The 20,306-nt window shown below is 44.9% G+C and overlaps 1 protein-coding gene across 2 annotated transcripts; it reads left to right on the forward strand.

The window, feature by feature from the left end:
* The first annotated feature begins 3 nt into the window (after positions 1 to 3).
* Positions 4 to 20,281, forward strand: LOC138725304 (cullin-associated NEDD8-dissociated protein 1-like). 2 transcript variants are annotated; one of them, XM_069866097.1, is made up of 16 exons: positions 4 to 120; positions 3,169 to 3,312; positions 4,975 to 5,129; positions 6,695 to 6,818; positions 7,466 to 7,722; positions 8,302 to 8,407; positions 9,086 to 9,228; positions 11,188 to 11,480; positions 12,846 to 12,987; positions 14,449 to 15,954; positions 16,328 to 16,423; positions 17,118 to 17,287; positions 17,406 to 17,570; positions 18,258 to 18,365; positions 18,842 to 19,070; positions 20,194 to 20,281. In XM_069866097.1, the coding sequence occupies exons 1-15, from the start codon at positions 53 to 55 to the stop codon at positions 19,067 to 19,069; spliced, it is 3,705 nt and encodes a 1,234-aa protein (XP_069722198.1). In that variant the 5' UTR covers positions 4 to 52; the 3' UTR covers position 19,070; positions 20,194 to 20,281. The 2 variants fall into 2 exon arrangements, 1 of the variants encoding a protein (XP_069722198.1); XR_011338224.1 differs by lacking the exons at positions 18,842 to 19,070; positions 20,194 to 20,281 and having other exon boundaries at positions 17,410 to 17,570.
* The last annotated feature ends 25 nt before the right edge of the window (positions 20,282 to 20,306 follow it).

Below are 20,306 nucleotides of genomic sequence, written 5' to 3' on the forward strand. Positions count from 1 at the left end.
CGCGATCAGCGGGCGGAGCTGGTGGCGGCGCCGCGACCCGGGGTCCTTCGCCATGGCCACCGCGTCCTACCACATCTCCAGCCTGCTGGAGAAGATGACCTCCTCCGACAAAGACTTCAGGTGCGGCGTCGCACGGGGACGGAGCCTTGCGGGGGCTCCATGGGCTGGGGGCTTCCACTGGGAGAGGGTCCCTTCCCGCTGGGAGAGGGTCCATCCCGCTGGGAGAGGGTCCATCCCGCTGAGAGAGGGTCCATCCCCCTGGGAGAGGGTCCATCCCCCTGGGAGAGGGTCCTTCCCCGTGGGAGAGTGTCCCTTCCTGCTGAGAGAGGGTCCCTTCCTGCTGAGAGAGGGTCCCTTCCCGCTGAGAGAGGGTCCTTCCCGCTGAGAGAGGGTCCCTTCCACTGGGAGTGTGTCCTTTCCTACTGTGGGGTATCTTTCCCACTGGGAGGGTGCCTTCCTTCCAAGGGGTCCCTTCCTACTGGGAGGTTGTGCTTTCCCACTGGAGGGGTCAATTCTCTCTGTAGAGGTTTCCTTTCCCACTGGGAGGGTGCCTTCCTTCCAATGGGCCCCTTCCCACAGAGAGGTCTTTTCCCAATGGGGGGTGCCCTCCCTCTAAGGGGTCCTTTCCCACAGAGGGTGTCCCTTCCCACCAGGGGATCCCTTCCCCGTGGGACGGTGTCCTTTCCCACCAGGAGGGTGCCTTCCCCCCAAGGGGTTCCTTCCTACTGTGGGGGTGCTTTCCCTTTGAAAAGTCCCTTCTAAGGGGAGGGTATCCTTTCTCACTGGAGAGGTATCTTCTCTCTGAGGGGTCTCTTCCCACTGGGAGGTTTCCCTTCCCACCAAGGGGTCCCTTTGCATTGCTGGTCCCTGTGCATCAGGAGCAGGCAAGGTGCCCCTGACCCTGCTGGTGGTAAAATCTGCCTGCAGGTGTGCAGGAGGTTTCTGTATCAGAGGAATTAAGCAGCTTTATTTACAGTATTCCGAGTCTTTTGGCTGAGGGGGAAATGTAGAGAAACCAAGTGTTCTCCTCCCTTGTCTGTATTGCTGCATAATGCAAGAGAACGAGCAAAGAGAGTGGAAGGGGGAATAAAAGTCCTGACAGATGGTCTTTAAATTCTTATTTACTTTGCAAACGAAGAACATTGTAGCAAAAAAGATGAAGTAGGTCTTTGTTTTCAGCTAGATGGTTAGGTGGTCAGTGCATTGAAAAGGCTGAAAGTCCCTGGTCCGAGCAGCCGTGTCACCCAAGTGGTGGACGCTGCAGACACTGACCCTGCTCAGATCACTTTAAGAGCTACTTCCGTACAATGGGAAAACATGCCTCTGTAACAGGACTGAGATGCTTTTTATTCTCTTTGTTTACGTCAGCTGAAAGAAGGGACATCTTTGTAGGGCCAGGGCTTGTGATTTAAGGTGCTTTATAAAAAAAAATGTTAAAACTAACAAGTATGAAAGATTTCACCTGTGAATGTACCATTTACTCAATATCTACCTGGCAGGTAATGTTTGTACCGGACTTGATATTTTGAGATCTTTTTTTAAAAGAGAGGAGGATTAGTGATATCCTGAAGTTCGGTTGAGTTTTTTAGAGGCTGCTGATGGTTTTCTGGTGTTAAAATAGATACTTTTTAAAGAAGTCAGTGATGGAGTAGTTGCACAAACTATTTGTTCAAAGAATTCACAGTCAATACTACAAACAAAATGTGCCCAGCACAGGGTGTGTGTCTTGTTATAGAGATATTCCAGGGCTGTTTCTTCCTGGGTGGTCAAAGGTGAGCTCATGGTCTATCTTCAGCTGCATGACTGTGTATCAGTTATAGGACCAGGTTTCATGTGCTTCCCTCTCATAAATGGATCTGTGTGCCAGTTTCTGAGGTTCTGTGGGCAGGACAGCAGAAGGTAGCAAGTCAGAAGCTGGATGTGTTGCCGTGGAAGACTCTGATCAGCCTGTGGCCATAATTGGTCATGCTTGTTCTACGCACTCGTTGAACTGCAAGTACAGCATAAAAGCTCTTGCAGAATCCAAACTGGATTGCATATTGTTAACATTGCAGATCAGAGTCCCTCTGTTTTTCTCATTTTGGATTTCTGTCTGGCTGTCTAACACCACAGCAGTCCCTTGTTCCAGATGTACCTCGTGGCTACTCAAGAACGAGTTTGCAGATTGAAGACATGAATGTTGCCCTGGTACAGGAGGGCTTTTACATTCTGAATGAATTACATCAGAGCCTAATTTAAAGTGGCAGTGTCATTTGGTAAATGAAAGGGAAGAGATCCTCTGGTTCCTTTTAGACATCCATCCCTATGCCAGGGCTAACATTAGAAAGGAGCCAATACATGATAACTGCACTCACATTTCTCAGAACCTCAGACTTTTATACTAGCGCCTTTTACCTTTCCTGCCCCCAGGAAAATAGATACTTTCCAAAACTGCTCAACATCCATTTTGACAATTGTCCCTGATAGAAAATTAATGGACTAACAGTCAGCGGGGAGTTTGGTTTTTCTTCTAAGCTGGAATGATAAATACTTGCTTGGTTTTGCTCATAGCAATCTAAATATAGCCTAGGGAACGTCTGAGGTATGGTTTGCATGGAGTTTATTTTTTATTTCTGAGCATGATAGGACTTCTCTACATGTGGAATCAGACTATCAGTGCTAAATAAGCCAGAAAGAACACAGCCAGGTGCATTCTTCTAACAAAGACAGGTTTCCTAGGCCTGGTATTTGGTGGAAAAAAAAATACCCATGTTTTTTTCTAGCATAGGTAACCATCTTGATTTAGGCAGTGAGGAAGAATACACAAGCTGGATCTCACTGTGCCGGTTTTAGAGTTTTAGTTTACCACATCCTAGTTATGTATTTTAAGGAGAGAACACTTTCCTCATTTTCACAGATTCCTTAGCTAAAGCCTTTTCACCAGTTACCTCTCTCTGTGTTGTCCTATTGTAAGACAGTACTAATTCTTTGTACCTTATTTTTCAGTACACTGTAAAGGGTCATGAGCTGCACTTTCAAAGTATGTTTTCACAGGAGCACCAATTGTCAAGTTTCATTGTCCAAAGCGGTGCAAAGTAAATGGGTTTGTGTCTGTATATCAGACACTCAACTTTGCTATATGCTTTGCTATATGCAAATCATAATCAACTTTGCTATATGCTCTTTCAGGTTTATGGCCACCAACGACCTGATGATGGAACTGCAGAAAGATTCAATAAAACTAGATGAAGACAGTGAGAAAAAAGTTGTGAAGATGCTTTTGAAATTGCTGGAGGACAAAAATGGGGAAGTACAGAACCTCGCTGTCAAGTGGTAAGAGCCTGGCCAGTAATTACCATATTCCTTGGCAGTAATAAAGCTGTCACAGACAGCAGAGAATGTGTTAGAGTGGAGCGTGGCCCGGCAGCATTGGCATCTTACTCAAACCTCCCTTTGTAGAGTCTTTCCCTCTCATGCCGGGCACAGTACTTTCTTTCTCTATTGATATCTAGAAAGATTGAGCATACAGATGTCTTTGTAGAAGTAGTAGGTAATTTTGGAAGTAGTTCAGTGTTAATATTGTGAATCTTACCATATTAAAAGTAGCATGCTGAAGTCTAAATTTGCCCTTCTTCAGCTTATACCCATAGAAGGGGATCAAGGAAGCAGTAACTAACATTTTGTACCTGATACAGAAATTGTAGCACAGCCACATCACTGCTACAGCAAGTAACAATTTCTCTGCAAGGTGGTATTGACTCATGGCAAAGTGAAAAGTACCTAGAGCATCTGTCGGGAATCTCTGTTCAGGCTTAAATCCTTCTGAGGTCGTTTCTAGATTTGGCATGAAGAATTACCTGGTGGTGTTAATCTGCAAGCTAGGGTCTCAGTTCTTCATCAGGACAGGCCCTTCAGTGGGAGAGGAGGGGTGGCACAACCACGGGAGCTTGGGCGTGGATCTCTGCCCCTGGCAAGTCATGGAGCTACATGCAAGGTCACTCAACCTGTGGAAGAGTGATGTGTTGTTAGGATTGAAGGTGGGCTCAGTATTTTCTTTGGATGTTCACCAAAGTAAGAAGGTGCAATTTTCTATATGGTATAATGTTTCAACACATCTGTGTTTGCTTCTCATGGAATTTCTAGCAAACAGATTTGCTGTCTGTGAAATAGCAATTTCTTAGCAAGGGATACAGAGTATTCATGGGAAACAAATGCATTTTGAATTCATTAGTTTAATTCAAAGCATTAAGTACAGCCACTTAGGGAAGGAAAGCCAACACATGACTTGCTGGAATGCAATTAATACTTTGCATTTTAGCTGGCTACCTTATAAAGAAGCAAAACTGCTCAGTTGCAATCAAATGCTGACAAACACTCTGTGTGTAATTTTGGGTATAAACTTACCAGCAGAAAATACAGGTTGCTAACAGAAAGTTTTTCTAATAATAATAACTTAAAGCAGGGGAAAGCGAGCAATCTTCCCTTTTGTGATTCTGAGCCTTGGTTCAGGTAGAGATTTTCACACACGTGGCAGAGGGCAATAGGCAGTTAATTGCTTGTGAAAATCCACTTGGCAATGTCTCCTGAAAATCAGGTTTTGATGATTGGGTTGGTTTTGGTTTGGTTTTTTTTTTCGCCAATCTGACCATAGATTTTACCATTACTCTCTGTAACGTGGTTGCTTTGGTTCAGATTCATTGTGTCATAATTTCTGAGAAGCTCCTTCCAGTAATATCTTAACTGGCCTCATGTTTGCAGTAGTAGGTGTGAAATGTCCTCCTACAAATCTGATCTAAAATCCACTGAAGTCTGATACAGAGTTAACTGAGGTAACAGCGCAGAGTATGTAAACCTAGGGATATCAGTACTCAAAGCTGATGTTTTGGTAATACGTAGATTTGGGACCGAGCTGCCTTTAAGGAGGAGGGAGTCTGAGCATCCCTTTTGATGGTGGAAAGCATCCCTCTTCATTCTGATTGTCTTCTCCTCCCACAGTCTGGGCCCACTGGTTGGCAAAGTGAAGGAGTACCAAGTAGAAACCATTGTGGATACTCTGTGTACAAACATGTTATCAGACAAGGAACAGCTGCGGGATATCTCCAGCATTGGACTGAAAACAGTCATCTCTGAGCTGCCACCAGCTTCTACAGGTAAAATGTCTGTTCCTCTTTGTCAGACTGAGGCAACAGGGAGTCACAGTCTTTGGGAAACAGTGGAAAACGTGTAGTTCAGGGCCTAAAAATTACAGATTCCTTATTCACATGCTAGAGGACACATATTGAAATAAGGAGGAGAGATAGTAGAAGCTGATACACTGATATGATTGAAGATAGGATGAAATTTTAACTTGAGTTGGTCACCCTGAAGATACTTAAGTCTGAAACTTGGAGAAATCCATTTTTGTTTACAGCAGTCCTAGAGCATTCGATGTGTGTCAAGATATTGTTGCTCAGGCAGCCTTCCAAGGCTGTTGGTCTCCAGATCAGCAATGCCACTACCCTCTGCGATCTTAGCAGTGCCAGCACTGCACCACCTCCTGTCTGCAGCCCAGCTGGACTGAGTCTTCTTACTGCCACAGCTACCCTGGCTGCTTCTCCTGCATTTGGAACTACCTATCCCAAAATTGCAGCTATTCAGGAGATTCCCAAGGCTGCCAGAGATTTAAATTTCCTCTGCAACCATTTCACGTATCTGTTGTTCCTTCATGGTGGGTGACTGTAGCCGTGCTGCCAGGCTGCTGGGTTTTGGGTTTAGAAGAGAAGTAGAATTAGTATGCAAATATTTGCTGAACACGTCTCTCAGTTTCTGCAAAATGCTAAGCTTTTGAGAACCATCCTTTTAGAGTTCTTTATTTAACATACATCGCATGAACTAAAACCATTTTAGGGTAGCAACAGATAAGTCATCTCCATAAGGGCTGGGATTGACACTGCTTGGGTAGGAGGCAGCAAAAGCAGTGTAGATTTGTTGCAAAATCATGAGATTGGTCATCTCCCCATGTGTTTTCTTTACCCTAAGCCTCACTCTGTCTGGTTGCTGTTGCTGTAAGGAGCAAAGGAAGGTTTGGGAAAATAATCCAAGAAATAGTGAGTGCCCGAGGCAGGCTACTTTCTCAGTGTTGTACAGCAGTTAATGGTGCTCAAGGATGTTCCACTTCTGCGTTGTCCCTGTTGTGTCGTGGATGCTGTTCAGAATGGCGTGGGAAGCAATCAGCCCTTCCTTTGGAAGTTTTGTGGAATTTAAAGCTGCTTATACCTTGCATTGAACCAACTTAAATTCCATCGTGGAGCTGAGAAACAGTTTCTGTCAAGACTGCTTTTCCTATGGAGAAAACCTCCATGTGTTGAAACTGAACATTTTCAAGTTAAAAACAGGCAGTAAAACATGCCAGAACCTTTTCACCCATCTCTGCTCCCTGCACTGCGAGGGCCTGGGAGCTGCCTGTAAGACAGGCCGTTTTAGGGTAAAAGACACTCCAAGAAGAGAAGCTACTTTGAAATAGTTAATGCATCATACCACATAGGGTAGTACCTTACTTATCACACTGTGTCTCCACCACCTCAAATAAAAGCTAATTGACTGCTCTTCTGGTTAGGTGGTTAGGTCTTCCAGTGGTAATTTTTGTTTTCTTTTTAAGCTAGAACGGATTAAATGGTTCTTAGCAGTAAAAAGATTTCTTTTTAACTGACGATGGGGAAAAATCTCTTTCTTGCAGGCTCCACTATGACAGCAAATGTGTGCAAAAAGATCACAGCCCAGCTGACAGGAGCCATTGGCAAGCAGGAGGATGTATCTGTGCAGCTGGAGGCTCTTGACATCCTGTCAGATATGCTGAGCAGGTACCAAAAGATTTCATTCTGGCAGATGTGTGTGGCAGGGGGCTGTATGTATATTTCTTTATTTCCCTAATCCTATATCAGGACTTAAAAATAAAGGATTTGGGTTGAATGCCACTGGGGAATATATCAGCAGAGCGTATTCTCCAGCAGAGATGAGAGGCGATGTACGGAGCCCTTCTGTGACTGCGAACAGCAGTAATGTTGGTGATGGATCCCACGCAGGGCGCAGTTCAAACAGATGTAGAGAGGGAAAGGGCAAGGCAGGGGAGTTTATTTTAGTCCTGTGATCTGATCACACATGCATTTTTTTCCCTGGCTGCCTCTTTCTCTCATTACATAAGTCAGAGTGACAGTGTCAGATGTCAGCTGTATGCAGGATAATGTTGACAAACCCCCAGGTCATCCAGAAGGACACCATCGAAATCAACCCCGTCCATGATGCAGACAAGTAACCTCTCCCTGGGTTACACAGAACAAGTCAGGGTTCAGATGAAGATACCAAACCCACCCTTTTCTTCTCTCTCCCCACAACACACATGAAGTTTTCATAGCCAAAGGGGTTTTAGATTTTTTTTTTTTTTGCTGGCAAGAGGGCTTTTCCTGTAAGGCTTTGACTTTCAACTTCTGTCTTGTGCTGTTGATTGCAGACTAGGGGGAACACTCTACTCTTTCCATTCCTCCATTCTGAACTGCCTCCTCCCCCAGCTGACAAGCCCCAGGCTGGCAGTACGTAAAAGGGCCATTATTGCCTTGGGTCATCTTGTCTTGACCTGCAGCGGGAACATCTTCTCAGAGCTCACAGAGCATCTGCTTACCGAGCTGAAGAGGAATGAGTCTACTTCTACTACCAGGACGTACATTCAATGTGTCGCTGGCATCAGTAGGCAGGCCGGACACCGCATAGGTAGGACGAGTAGCTTGAAATGACACTGGGAAACATGCATGTGTTTTAGAGCAGCTCCTTTTCGAAGCAAAAGAAGTGTGCTCACTTTTTCCCTAATGTGACTTGTGCTTTGTGATTCCCTCCTGACCTGGATCTGATCTCCACTTGGAAGGGAGGAGACACCAGAATAACTCTCTGGCTGCCCTTCTGTTGTGATTTCATCTTAAGGTCTTGCAGTGCTTCCCTGGTCTGAATTAACACCTCTATGAATTAGGTCAGTGGATTCACACCATTTTAAGTGAGAGGAGAAGTGGAGGGCAGCATATTGTATTGCTTGTCTGAAAGAACTGCCAGAGCTGAGATTAGGTCCTGGAAGATTTCTAATCACAGCTCTTTCCATGACTGAAATACCAGCAAGGAGATGAAGACGGGCAGCAGTGGTCATCTGCTTAAAATCTCTGCAGGGCTGGACCATGAGGTCCGGGAGAGGAATGCTCTGCCAGGCACATGAAGGAAGTGGCAGATGGCTGAACTGTTAGCTGCTTGGGTGAGTGAAGGCTGAAATGAATTTTCTCTGCTGCTTATTTTTGTCTTTCCCAGGAGAACATCTGGAGAAGATAATTCCTCTGATTGTTCAGTACTGTAACGTGGAAGATGATGAGCTGAGAGAGTATTGCTTTCAGGCTTTCGAGTCTTTCGTGAGAAGGTGTGTGCCCTAACGGAGCAATGTGCACCATCCTGTGCATCAGTGTCATCCTAGTATAAATATCTATACATTCGGCATCCACGGTTGAGTACCTTCCTTATATATATTCCTGTTGGTAAAGACATTTCAAATATTAAATCCTTTCTTTACATGCAGATTTGGGCCTGAGTTATGAGCTATTTTTCCTCAGTGTGTGAGAGTGTGTTTCTGTGTTGGTTTTGCAGGAGTGGGAGTTTTCCTTGTCCTTGGAGATTCCTCAGCAAGAGAGAACTGTCTCACTCCTGGTGCTTGGAGGGAGTGAGAGGCAGGAAGAGGGCTCAGGCAAAGAGCTGCTGAGCTGCAGCTCTTCTGTTTGGTCAAATGTTTACTGCTTGTCTTGGAAAAGGAGCCCTGCAGAGCAGCTGAGGTTTTCTCCTATGAAGGGAGGACTCAACCAGGTGGTGAAGGCAATTTATTTATTTTTTTTCCTTACAGAAAGCATTGCACCCTCTCCAGGGGAATGTGGTCTTGCTTCATGCACAGAAGGAAGGAGCAGCTGTGGTTTAATTCATGTTAACAAAATGTTCATATAGTCTGTGAAGCATTTTGGGATCATTTTTATTAATTACATTATTTGGATATTTAAAATTGCTTAGTCTTTAATTTATTAATTCTTAGCATTTTTATTTGTCGTGATAGGTGTCCAAAGGAAATTGACCCTCACATCCCTAAGATAATGGGGTTGTGTTTGAAGTACATCACCTTTGACCCAAACTACAACTATGATAATGAGGAGGAGGAAGAGATGATGGAAACTGGAAATGGGGAGGATGAAGAGCAAGGTGCCTGCTTGTGAGGATTACTGTGCTCAGCAGAACACTGGGTTAACATTTCTCCCCTTCCTGCTTTCTCATCCTCTGTGATGTTACTTTTCAGATCCGCTTCAAGATAGTCAGTTCTGTTAAATGAGTTATTTTCATTTACCACTGGTAATAATAGAGCTGTATGTGCAAAGCTGCAGCAGTAATTCTGAGTTTGCTACTTTTACATTTTTCTAACAAAGTCCTCACATCTCTGCCTGCCTTAGGCAACAGTGAAAACACTGAAACTTGAACTCTGAACTAGCTTAGTGGAGAGGTAGACCAAGGAAGCACTTTTTCCCCTGTGCCTGCTGATTGCAGGAGTTTCTTAGAGCAAGCAGACAGGCTTAACACCTGGAAACCATGAGGAGCAAACGTTTTCCTGTCCTGATTGTTGGAAATGCTCCCTTGTGCTTCCAAAGGTGCTGGTGCAACTTGCGTCCTGCCAGGCAGACCTCAGACCCGTTCTCCAAGCAGCTGACTTGATATGCATAGGTTGTTCTTTAAGGGAAGGTGGGAATGTAGCCACTCTTCCCTGCTCTCTAGCTGGTTCAAAACTCAGGTGGCGACACCAAGTGTTTGAATGCAGCTGTAACACCAATTCCTGTCTATCCTCATAGTTTAGCTTTAGTAATTTAGCTTATGAGAGAGAGATGGCTTCTTTACAGGGGTCCCTACAATATGGTATTTCTTGAAAAGAAAGATGTTACAGGCAGATCTAGAAATTGCAGTTAAACTGTTTCGGCACCTATTCCGGTGTTACGCAGTGTTACCATTTTTAACCAGGCAGATAGCCAGCATTTATACCTTACTCTGGTTAGAAAAGGAATCAGAAATATTTAATGTGGTCTCACATATTTAGAAGGCAGGACAAAGTCCTGTTTTTTCTGGTCATAGGGGAGGTCAGGTGAGTAAGCAGTACTTGCAGGCTGTTGCAGCCTGCACCTCTGCCAGGGTGTGTATGAACCATGCTGCCTTGTCTGCTGCAGCTTTGTTGTGGTTTTTGCATTGCTTCCTTTTATCTCTCCATCTACTAGAGTGTTTTCCACACAGAAACATTATTCTGAGCACAACAGCCAGCCAAAGCTTATCTTTGCAGTCACCTAGAGGCTGCAGAGCCTGTGCTTGTGCCTCTCTTTGTGAAGAGGTATATGCTTAACTGTTATTTTAAATGAAAGACTACAAACGCAGTAGACACATAATTAATTTTTTACTATAAGGTGGCTATTTTTATAGCAGATGCTTAGTCATCAGTGAAAGCAATCTGATAGTTTCTTCAAAAGAGACCTTTCACTTATTTTCTGCATCATGTTTACTTTAAGGAGGACATTGAGTCTTGGTCAGGTAGGAGGGGTACCTTAATGCCTGTTAGCCATAGACAGCATTTCATAATGTCTTTATTTATAGCTGCATATAGTGCGGTAGCTAAGAGCAGAAGTTAGAATAAGTTCCCTGGAGGAAAGGCATTTTTATTTATGTTCATACCAGTTGAGGTAAGATCCTGGTGAGATTCCTGGAGAATGTGTGAAATGTTCTGCCAGTAACATAGTAAATTGTTACACTCTTTTGTGCCATTGGGAATTGCTAAGAGAAATATTTACCTATTTCTGGCTTGAAAGTGTGGGAACCTCATTCTCCCTTCAAAACCCTTGATGCCCGAGCCGAAGCAGCCAGTAAGGGTAGCAACGTTATAGTTTATTCTCTGTCAGCTCTTACTTGGAACAGAACTGTCCTGACATAGGGCAGCCCTGGGTCATATTGGCTGTTAATGACATCTGTAGGAATGGGCTATTCTGAATAATTCCATGTTCCCAGATGCATGTGCAGTACTGACATCTGTTTGTCTGGTCAGGGGGAGAGGGAAGGTTTGAGGATGAAGTGGTCTTCTAGCTCCAGTTTTCTTACAATGATGTGCCTTGTTTTCCTTTGTCTTCTTTCCAGAAAGCGATGATGAGTACAGCGATGATGATGACATCAGCTGGAAAGTCCGCAGGTCTGCAGCGAAGTGCCTGGAGGCCATTGTCAGCAGCAGGCACGATCTCCTTCAGGACTTCTACAAAACTCTTTCCCCAGTCTTGATAAGCAGATTCAAAGAGAGGGAGGAGAATGTCAAAGCTGACATCTTCAGCACTTACATCTCCTTGCTGAAGCAAACACTGCCCATCCAGAGCTGGCTGCATGCTGCAGATGCCTCTGGCAAAGATGATGTTCCCTTGGCAATGCTTCAGAACCAGGTGTGTGAGAAGATGGAGGGCTGGATTAAATCAGAAAGCAATGTACAAAAGTGCCTACTATGCCACTGATGAATATGCCTAATAGTTAAGCTTGAGAACGTAAGGAACTGAAAGAGTCCTCAGGCACGCCAGCAGAGGGGACCAAGTCCTGTGAGCTGACTGCTCACTGTTTATCTCCAACCATTCCTGGGGAAGGGAGCATTGAGCCAGTGCAGGAGCACTGAGGTATAACCTGCGTTGTCCCCCACCACTGGCCTCTGGCACATGTTTGCGGGCTGTGTGTGAGACAGGTTAGCCTTTGGGTGAAGGGTCAGTCTGTTGCTTTACAGTTACTCCAGCTGCTACTTGGGAAACTCATTGAATAAATTGTAGTAGAAATGTGCCACAGTAAGCCACTGGAAGCTCTGTAAGGTTTGGATCTGGTCAGTCAGCATATGAGAGCGTGCAGCTCGGTTTGTTATGGGAAAACAGCCACTGGCTTCTGGGGTACCTTGCTGAAGCTGTGCACACAGCCCACACATCACTGCTGATCAAACAAACAATAGTGGAAGCAAGTTTTCTGATGTGCTGCTTTAATTTAGAAATATGCTGGAGTAATTACAGTCAGAACAATTCAGCCACACATGCTGATCAGGACTCTGCTGAGACCAGGATACTTGCTAACGCTGTGGTCCACATGTGCCATTTTAGAAGACTAAAGAAACATTGGAAATAATCATGTGATTATAGAATATCATGACCATGAGAGCAGCTTTTGCTGGCTGATGCTATTACTGACTACTGAGTTCTTGAAGCAGGAGGGTTAAAATCCTGCCAAACTGTAATTATGTCACTGATCAATCATCTTATATATATGAGATATTAATTTAAATAACTTGTACCTCAGCCCTGTGGGTTTTTTCTTTATTTCACTTGAACACTGGTTCAAGTTTAAATTTAGTTATGGGGCAAGATCCTTAAACAGCAGACCAGGAAGGAACCATAAAACTCTTTAAGTTTCTTTAGCAGTGTGTCCTGGTCTGATCATTTTGTTGTGTTTCTTCAAGCTTCAGTGTTATGGGATAGCAGCAACTTGAGGAAGGGCTGCTTAGGAGTCTGTAGAATACTGAAAAGAAGAATAACATCCCCTCCTGCTCTTCTGTTCATGTATCTTTTCTTCATGTGCACTGCCTTGTAAACTGTCCAAGTCCTTTCTCTTCTGGTGAACAAGTGCACTGTTTCTTGCTCTCCCCCGATTAGTTCTCTTGCTGTACGGTTAGTGGCTCTGGCTCAGCTGAACAAACTGCCTTGGTAGCCTAGCTCTGTACCCTGTGAAACCTGGGATGGCTGATGTGTCTGCTTCTGGTTTTCTTTTCCAAACTGCAGGTCCCCAACATCGTCAAGGCCTTGCACAAGCAGCTCAAAGAAAAGAGCATCAAATCAAGACAGGGTTGTTTCAGCCTCCTGACAGAGCTGGCTAATGTTCTTCCTGGTTGCTTGGCAGATCACATCCCTGCGCTCATCCCTGGTAAACTTGTCCGTCGTCTGGGGGTGAAGGAGCAGGGTTGGCTCAATCCATTCCTAACACGGATGCTCCTTGCCTGTGTATTCTGGTTTTATTCCCGTATATAATTCTGCTCAGCATCAGGACATATACACTAAAGAGCTTCCAGATCAACCCTGGCTTCTGTCTTACCACTTAAAGCCAGGATAAGAATATCAAGTTCATTTCCACAGTTCCCTGAAGAAATGCTTTCAGGAGGGCCTGTTCCAGCCTCCTTTGAAACTAGCTCAAATTGTTCTGTTAGGCCGCTGAGATCAGTAACACAAGTGACTTTTTACAAAACTATTTGTATTGACTGATTATTTAATTTGCACCGCCACATTTTTCTCTGAGCTTTCTTGCCTATAGGCTCATGAAGCATCCCACTGCTGAAAGGCTTGTAATACTAAGGTCCTGCCTTTGCTTTTGCTGTGACTGGATAGTAAATATAAAAAAAGTCTCCTGTGATTGTACCTGGGCTGGATCCATGTACTTTCCTCTTAAGAAGCAATAGATTGGAAAAACACACTCAAACCAAGGGTCAGGCATGTCTTCAGGGGTGGCAGGCCGTATTGAGTCAGGTGTCAAGCTCCGCCAGGGGAGATTTAGGCTGGACATTAGGAAAAAAATTTTCACAGAAAGGGTCATTTGGCACTGGAACAGGCTACCCAGGGAGGTGGTTGATTCACCTTCCCTGGAGGTGTTTAAGGCATGGGTGGACGAGGTGCTAAGGGGCATGGTTTAGTGTTTGATAGGAATGGTTGGACTCGATGATCCAGTGGGTCTCTTCCAACCTGGTTATTCTATGATTCTATGGTTGCTGTAAGGGTTTCTCATTAAGTCTTCTGGGAAACATCAATATGTGCCACAGAAGTTGTGGCTTGAAAGTAGCTCCCTTCTGCAAGGGCATCTTTAATGATCCGCAGTTATGCTCCAAACACTGCTAACAGAAGCTGTAAAACTACATAAACATAGAGCCCCTGCTTCCTTTTTTTTTATTTTGGGTTGGGTTTTTTTTAAGACTTCTGACGGAAGAATGAAAAGCCATGAAGTATTCCTGTTGCCTGGAGTGCCTGTTGTTGAGATTAGACTTTCCCAGTCTTAATTTCGTGCCATTTTGTCGTACTTATTTGCACTTGACTAACCATTCCTTCTCTTCTCAGCCCAGGATGACATGTACAAATTAGCTTTTTTAAAAAGCCTTTGTAGCCAGCCAGCCAGGACTGCTACAAAGACCAGTTTTGGCTGAATTCCTGGAAAGCCACTTCCTGGAAAGCAGAAAGAGGGCAAGGATAGTAGCGCTCTCTAATGGCATGTTTCTTCTGGGTGAGGGGAGGAAAGAAAGGAAACAGATTTCAATTATGTCCTCCTTTGAGGTGGAGATGGGTATGATAAAAAAACACTTGATGAAGTAAGATAGCAGTCATTCTTGTCTCTTCTGCACAGGTATTGTTTTCTCCTTGGCTGATAAATCCAGCTCGTCCAACATGAGGATTGATACACTGTCTTTCCTTCATGTTGTTCTTTGCAATCACCAGCCGGAGGTATTTCACCCTCATATCAAAAGCCTGTTACCTCCTGTGGTGACCTGCATTGGAGACCCCTTCTATAAGATCACTTCAGAAGCTCTGCTGGTTACTCAGCAACTTGTGAAAGTTATCAGGCCTTTGGACAAACCTTGCACATTTGATGCCAAGCCCTATGTGAAGGACCTTTTCCCTGGTACTCTGAAGCGACTGAAGGCAGCTGACATCGACCAGGAGGTGAAAGAGCGTGCTATCTCCTGCATGGGACAAATTATTTACAATCTGGGAGACCATTTAAGCGCTGATCTCCAGCCAACCTTGAAGATATTTCTGGAGAGGCTCAAAAATGAAATCACCAGATTGACAACAGTCAAGGCATTAACCTTAATTGCTAGTTCTCCACTTAAAATAGATTTGAGACCCATTCTAGGGGAAGGTTTCCCCATTCTAGCTTCCTTTTTAAGAAAGAATCAACGTGCCTTGAAACTGAGCACTCTGACTGCTCTGGACATCCTGGTGAAGAACTACAGTGACAGCCTCAAGCCTGCCATGGTAGAGTCTGTCCTAACGGAGCTGCGCGCTTTAATTACTGAGAATGACATGCATGTTTCCCAGGTGGCTATCATGTTCCTTACTACTTTGGCCAAAGTTTATCCATCCTGCATCTCCAAGATGAGTGGCTCAGTTCTTGCTGAAATCTTTCAGCTTGTCCACTCGCCTTTGCTTCAAGGAGGGGCACTCAATGCCATCATAGACTTCTTCCAGGCTCTGGTTCTGACAAAGACAGCCACCACGGGTTACTCAGAGCTGATGAAGCAGCTGACTGCTCCTATTTACTCCTCAGGTTCAGCCGGGGCATCAGTGACATTACACAAACAGGCGTATTACTCTGTCGCAAAGTGCGTGGCAGCCCTTTCCTCAGCCTGCCCAAAGGAAGCCCCTGCGATAGTGAACCAATTTATCCAGGACGTAAAAAACCCCAAGTCCAGCCCTGCTGTTAAAGTGCTAGCTTTCCTTTCACTGGCAGAGATGGGGCGCACCATGAACCTCAGTACTCAGAGAGACCTCAAAACAGTCATCCTGGAAGCTTTCACTTCCCCTAGTGAAGAGGTGAAATCTGCTGCTTCCTATGCATTGGGAAACATCAGTGTTGGGAATCTTAAGGAGTATCTTCCCTTCATGCTGAAAGAGATTGGAAGCCAGCCCAAGAGACAGTACCTCCTGCTGCACTCTCTAAAAGAAGTCATCAGCTCCTCCCCAGCTGATGGCCTCAAACCTTACGTGGAGGATATTTGGGCTCTGCTTTTCAAGCACTGTGAGTGCACAGAGGAAGGGACATGCAATGTGGTGGCTGAATGCTTGGGGAAGCTGACTTTGGTGAATCCTTCTGAGCTGCTGCCCCGGCTGAAAAAACAGCTGTCATCAGGTAATGGGAAGGGCAATGGTGAGCGTGGGGAAATGCCCTTATTGTTCTAGAGTCCTCTTGTAACCTGCCTGTGGGTACAAGAGAGAGCAAAGCCAGTCTGCAGTGATGAAAAGGGAACAAGGGATCTCTGCAAGGGGGAGTCAGAGGAGCACTGGTTTGCGCAGGCGGCAGGAGGGTGTTAGGAACAGGGACAGTACATGCAGATTGTGCAGGAGCAGGATTTAAACAAGGAGATTGCCAAGACAAATTCTTTGTTCTCTTATCTCTTCATTGCATGTGTTAGGGGACCAAGACCAGAATATGTACTACACAGTTACAGAAACTATAGAGTCTCTTGATCTTTCACTATGTTTTCTTTCCATCTTTATTGCAGGCTCTCCGCATGCCCGGAGCACTGTGGTAACTGCAATTAAATTCACAATTGCAGACCAGCCTCAGCCTATCGATGCTCTCCTGAAAGCCTGCATAGGTAGGCTCCTAGAAACAGCTGTGTGAGCTGGGAACACAAGATGTTAGGCATCATTAGCAGCTCAGAAGTTTTTCATACCTATGTGAAGCTTATCTAATCCAGTTAGTTTTCATCTGTGTTTCTCTGCTTTTGGGATTAAACAGCAACACTGTCACATGAGTCCTTGTTAAATTCTCTGATGCCTTGCTCTTGGGTGTGTTCCATTGGTGACAGAGTTTTTAGGGAGCTTAAGTTCCTTCTGTGTTCAAATTTTATGATTCAAGCATCTCATTCCAGCAGTCTTGGAAACTATAACTTGCATTAAAAGGCTTTTATTTCTAGGGAGCCTGCACCTCAGATCTGTTGTATAAAACTGGGCCTTCTATTTTAGGGAAGTCTGAGCAAATGAGATCTGAGCGGGGAAAAAAACCCCAACTTCCTTGGAAACCAAAGCTGCTGATTTGCCTTTAGGATGAAGTAGAATCACATGGTTTGGTTTTATGTCCAAATGCTGAAAAGTCCTGTTTCTTCCATTTAGTGTATCCAAAATGAAAGGAGGGAAATCGTCTTGAATGTCTGTGTTAGACTGTGCTCCTGATGTTATTTTACCATAGGTGCTTTCATAACCAGGCTCCTTGAAAATACATTGTGATATACTTTTAAAACCCTTTTAAAACACTGCAGCTGGACTGACTGGTGCACACTCATCCCACAGGTGACTTCTTAAAAACTCTTCAGGATCCAGATCTGAATGTTCGACGCGTGGCTTTAGCCATGTTTAATTCTGTTGCTCACAACAAACCTTCTTTAATTCGAGATTTACTAAATGCAGTTCTGCCTAGCCTGTATAACGAAACAAAAGTCAGAAGGGAACTCATCCGAGAGGTATGTTGTTAGTTTGGCTTGGGTGCAATACAGCAGTGACTCGGTACATGTGAAGCTGAGATGAAGCTGTTGCCCTGTCTAGTGTTAAGTGACAGCTGTAGTATTTCTCTTGTTTAAGGTAGAAATGGGGCCATTCAAGCACACGGTGGATGATGGCCTTGACGTGAGGAAAGCTGCTTTTGAATGCATGTATACGCTGCTGGAAAGCTGCCTTGACCGTCTGGATATCTATGAGTACCTGAACCATGTGGAGGATGGACTGAAGGATCACTATGACATTCGGGTAGATGCTGTGCCTTCACTGCTGGAGGGTGGTGGTGTCACTGTTATTCGTTCTCTGGGGACCTGGGCTTGAATTGAGCTGCTGTGTCACCACAGCACGGGGTACCCTGGCCATGCTGTTCCCTATTCTCTGTAGCTGCTGCAGCCTTTTATCTGACAGCTCTAGTTTGACTGTGGTGGCCTTGAAAACGCAACCCTGATGTTGTTTTATAGGAAACTTACCAAAGTCTAAAATTAGTTCCTTCTGCCTATAAACTGGATTGTCAATTGCTCAGTGTGGCCAGTGACACTATATTAAAAAAAATTATTGTTGTTGTTGATGGCCTCATAGCTTAACTGGAAGTGCTATATCTTTTTCATACAGTTATTTGAATTACTTCTACTTAGCTGTGGGTAGAGCAACAGCACAATCCCTGTGCTGAATGTGGCTGTTTCTCTCAAAGACTGGCAGCCCTGTGCAGGCATGTGAGAGCAGGGCAACCTGTGCACCTGGTGATTCTCTCTTCTGCGTTGGCTGCCAGCAGGTGCATCACTCCTACTAAAACCCCTTGCACAAGTGTGAAAAAGCTCATTGCAGTGTGGGTACAGCATGACGACAGAGGCTTCAGTGGAGAGGATTGATGCTCTAAGCCTGGAGGATCAGAGGGTGCAGTGAAGCAACACTGTTTATCTTTCCTCTTTTGTCTAGATGCTGACTTTCATAATGCTGGCTCGGCTGTCCACGCTCTGTCCCAACGCTGTGCTGCAACGGCTCGAGCGACTCATAGAGCCACTCCGGGCAACTTGCTCCACAAAGGTAAGATCAGGCTGCGAGTGTGACACGCTGCGGGTGGGTTCTGCCACAAAACCAAGTGACAGGGGACAGGACAAGAGGGAATGGCCTCAAGCTCCGCCAGGGGAGATTTAGAGTGGACGTTAGGAAAAAATTCTTTACAGAAAGGGTCATTGGGCACTGGAACAGGCTGCCCAGGGAGGTGGTTGAGTCACCTTCCCTGGAGGTGTTTAAGGCACGGGTGGACGAGGTGCTGAGGGACATGGTTTAGTGTTTGATAGGAATGGTTGGACTCGATGATCCGGTGGGTCTCTTCCAGCCTGGTTGTTCTGCGATTCTGTGAAAACTGCCTGTGCTATTAGCCTTCTCCGTCACTGCTGCTGAGTAGCCCACTCCCCCCACTCCTCTGGTTTGTCTCTGTCTCTGCTGGCGTGTCTGATTCTTTGAACCTTTACAATCTTTTCTAGATGCCAACTAAAACTGGTGCCTTGGATTTGTAGGTAAAAGCTGGTTCAGTGAAACAGGAGTTTGAGAAGCAGGATGAATTGAAGCGATCTGCCATGAGAGCAGTAGCGGCTCTCCTGACCATCCCTGAAGTAGAAAAAAGTCCAGCAATGGCTGAGTTTTCATCTCAGATCAGATCCAATCCTGAAATGGCATCGCTTTTTGAGAGCATTCTGAAAGATTCTGCATCCTTACCCACGTCAGAGTCGATGGACATGAGCTAAGGTTGGTCCATTTACTCCAGCACCTTCCTGCCCTCACAGTGCATTAACCAAGCAGAGGTGCCAAGGGGTAAAGTCATCGAGCTGGGCTCCACTGCAACAGCCACTGGCAAGTCACTGGGTGCCAACAGGAGAGAAGGGCTGGTTCCAGTGGCACTTGCAAGCGTCAGCCACCTCGCTGAATCATAACAAGATGTATGAGATAAGGGAAATGTATCTGTACATAGGGGAGGGGTTGGAAGACAAATATACTAATTTTTCAGCAAGTTTTTAAAGGGCATATGAAGTAATCAAAATGGAAACTATAATACTCTCAGAAATATTCCCTTACTGCAGTACTAAGAAAAATAGTTTAAAACGTTTTTTAACCACTGCACATGCACTTTCTACCCCAAATTGCCTGAAGAATGTACTTAAGTTGCTTTACTAAAAAACATGGCTAAAAACTAGAAGTCAGGCCTTTAATTAGCAATGAGCATTGTAACTGTAGGCCCCATTTTGAAGACAGACTTGTATCAGCCAAGCTACAGGAGCTGCCTGGTGCAGTTCCTTGCCCAGGCATTTCACCTGTGGCTCCATTCACACAACAGGCACCAATTGCTTAGCATTTCTGCAGTGTCTGGGTGATACAAAGCTATCTTGCTTGAGTTCCATTACAAGTTTCACTGCAAAATACCTCAACCAGCTGTCTTCCAAGAGATAATTACTTCATTGTGTTTCAGTGACAAACCTTACAGCAAGCTTCTCTTTGCATGAAACACTGGCTTATCTTTCCTGCTTTGAGCAGTTTGTTGCTTTCATTGAGCCACCAGAGCGGTGATCAATGCTCAACTCTGGTCACTGAACAGCAGGCAGCATGTGCAGGAAAGCTGTTGTTGAGTATTTTAGTGCCACTAAAGTAAAGAGGGCTACGTCAGTAGCCAGATGTGAGCACACAAGCAGCCCCCACAAATTCTTTTGTCATTTGAAAACTTACTGTACAGTGGCTGTTGTGCTCAAACCCTGCTTTGCATAGGAGGGGTGGAAAAAAGCCTTAAACAACAGCAAATCAAGAGAAGGAGGCCATCATAACACCCTTCTTGTAGCCATGGAGCTGTAATAAGCTTTTATTTCTCCTTTTCTGACAGAGCGGTTGATGTGAAAAGTATTTATAGTGCTGCGTGAAAGAACATAATTCTGTTTGAGTGGTATGAAAAATAAAAATGTACTTGTGAAGCTTTGTGCAGCCCTGAATTTCTTG

The sequence above is a fragment of the Phaenicophaeus curvirostris genome, chromosome 11 (assembly GCF_032191515.1).
Source record: "Phaenicophaeus curvirostris isolate KB17595 chromosome 11, BPBGC_Pcur_1.0, whole genome shotgun sequence".
In the NCBI taxonomy this organism is placed as follows: Eukaryota; Metazoa; Chordata; class Aves; order Cuculiformes; family Cuculidae; genus Phaenicophaeus; species Phaenicophaeus curvirostris.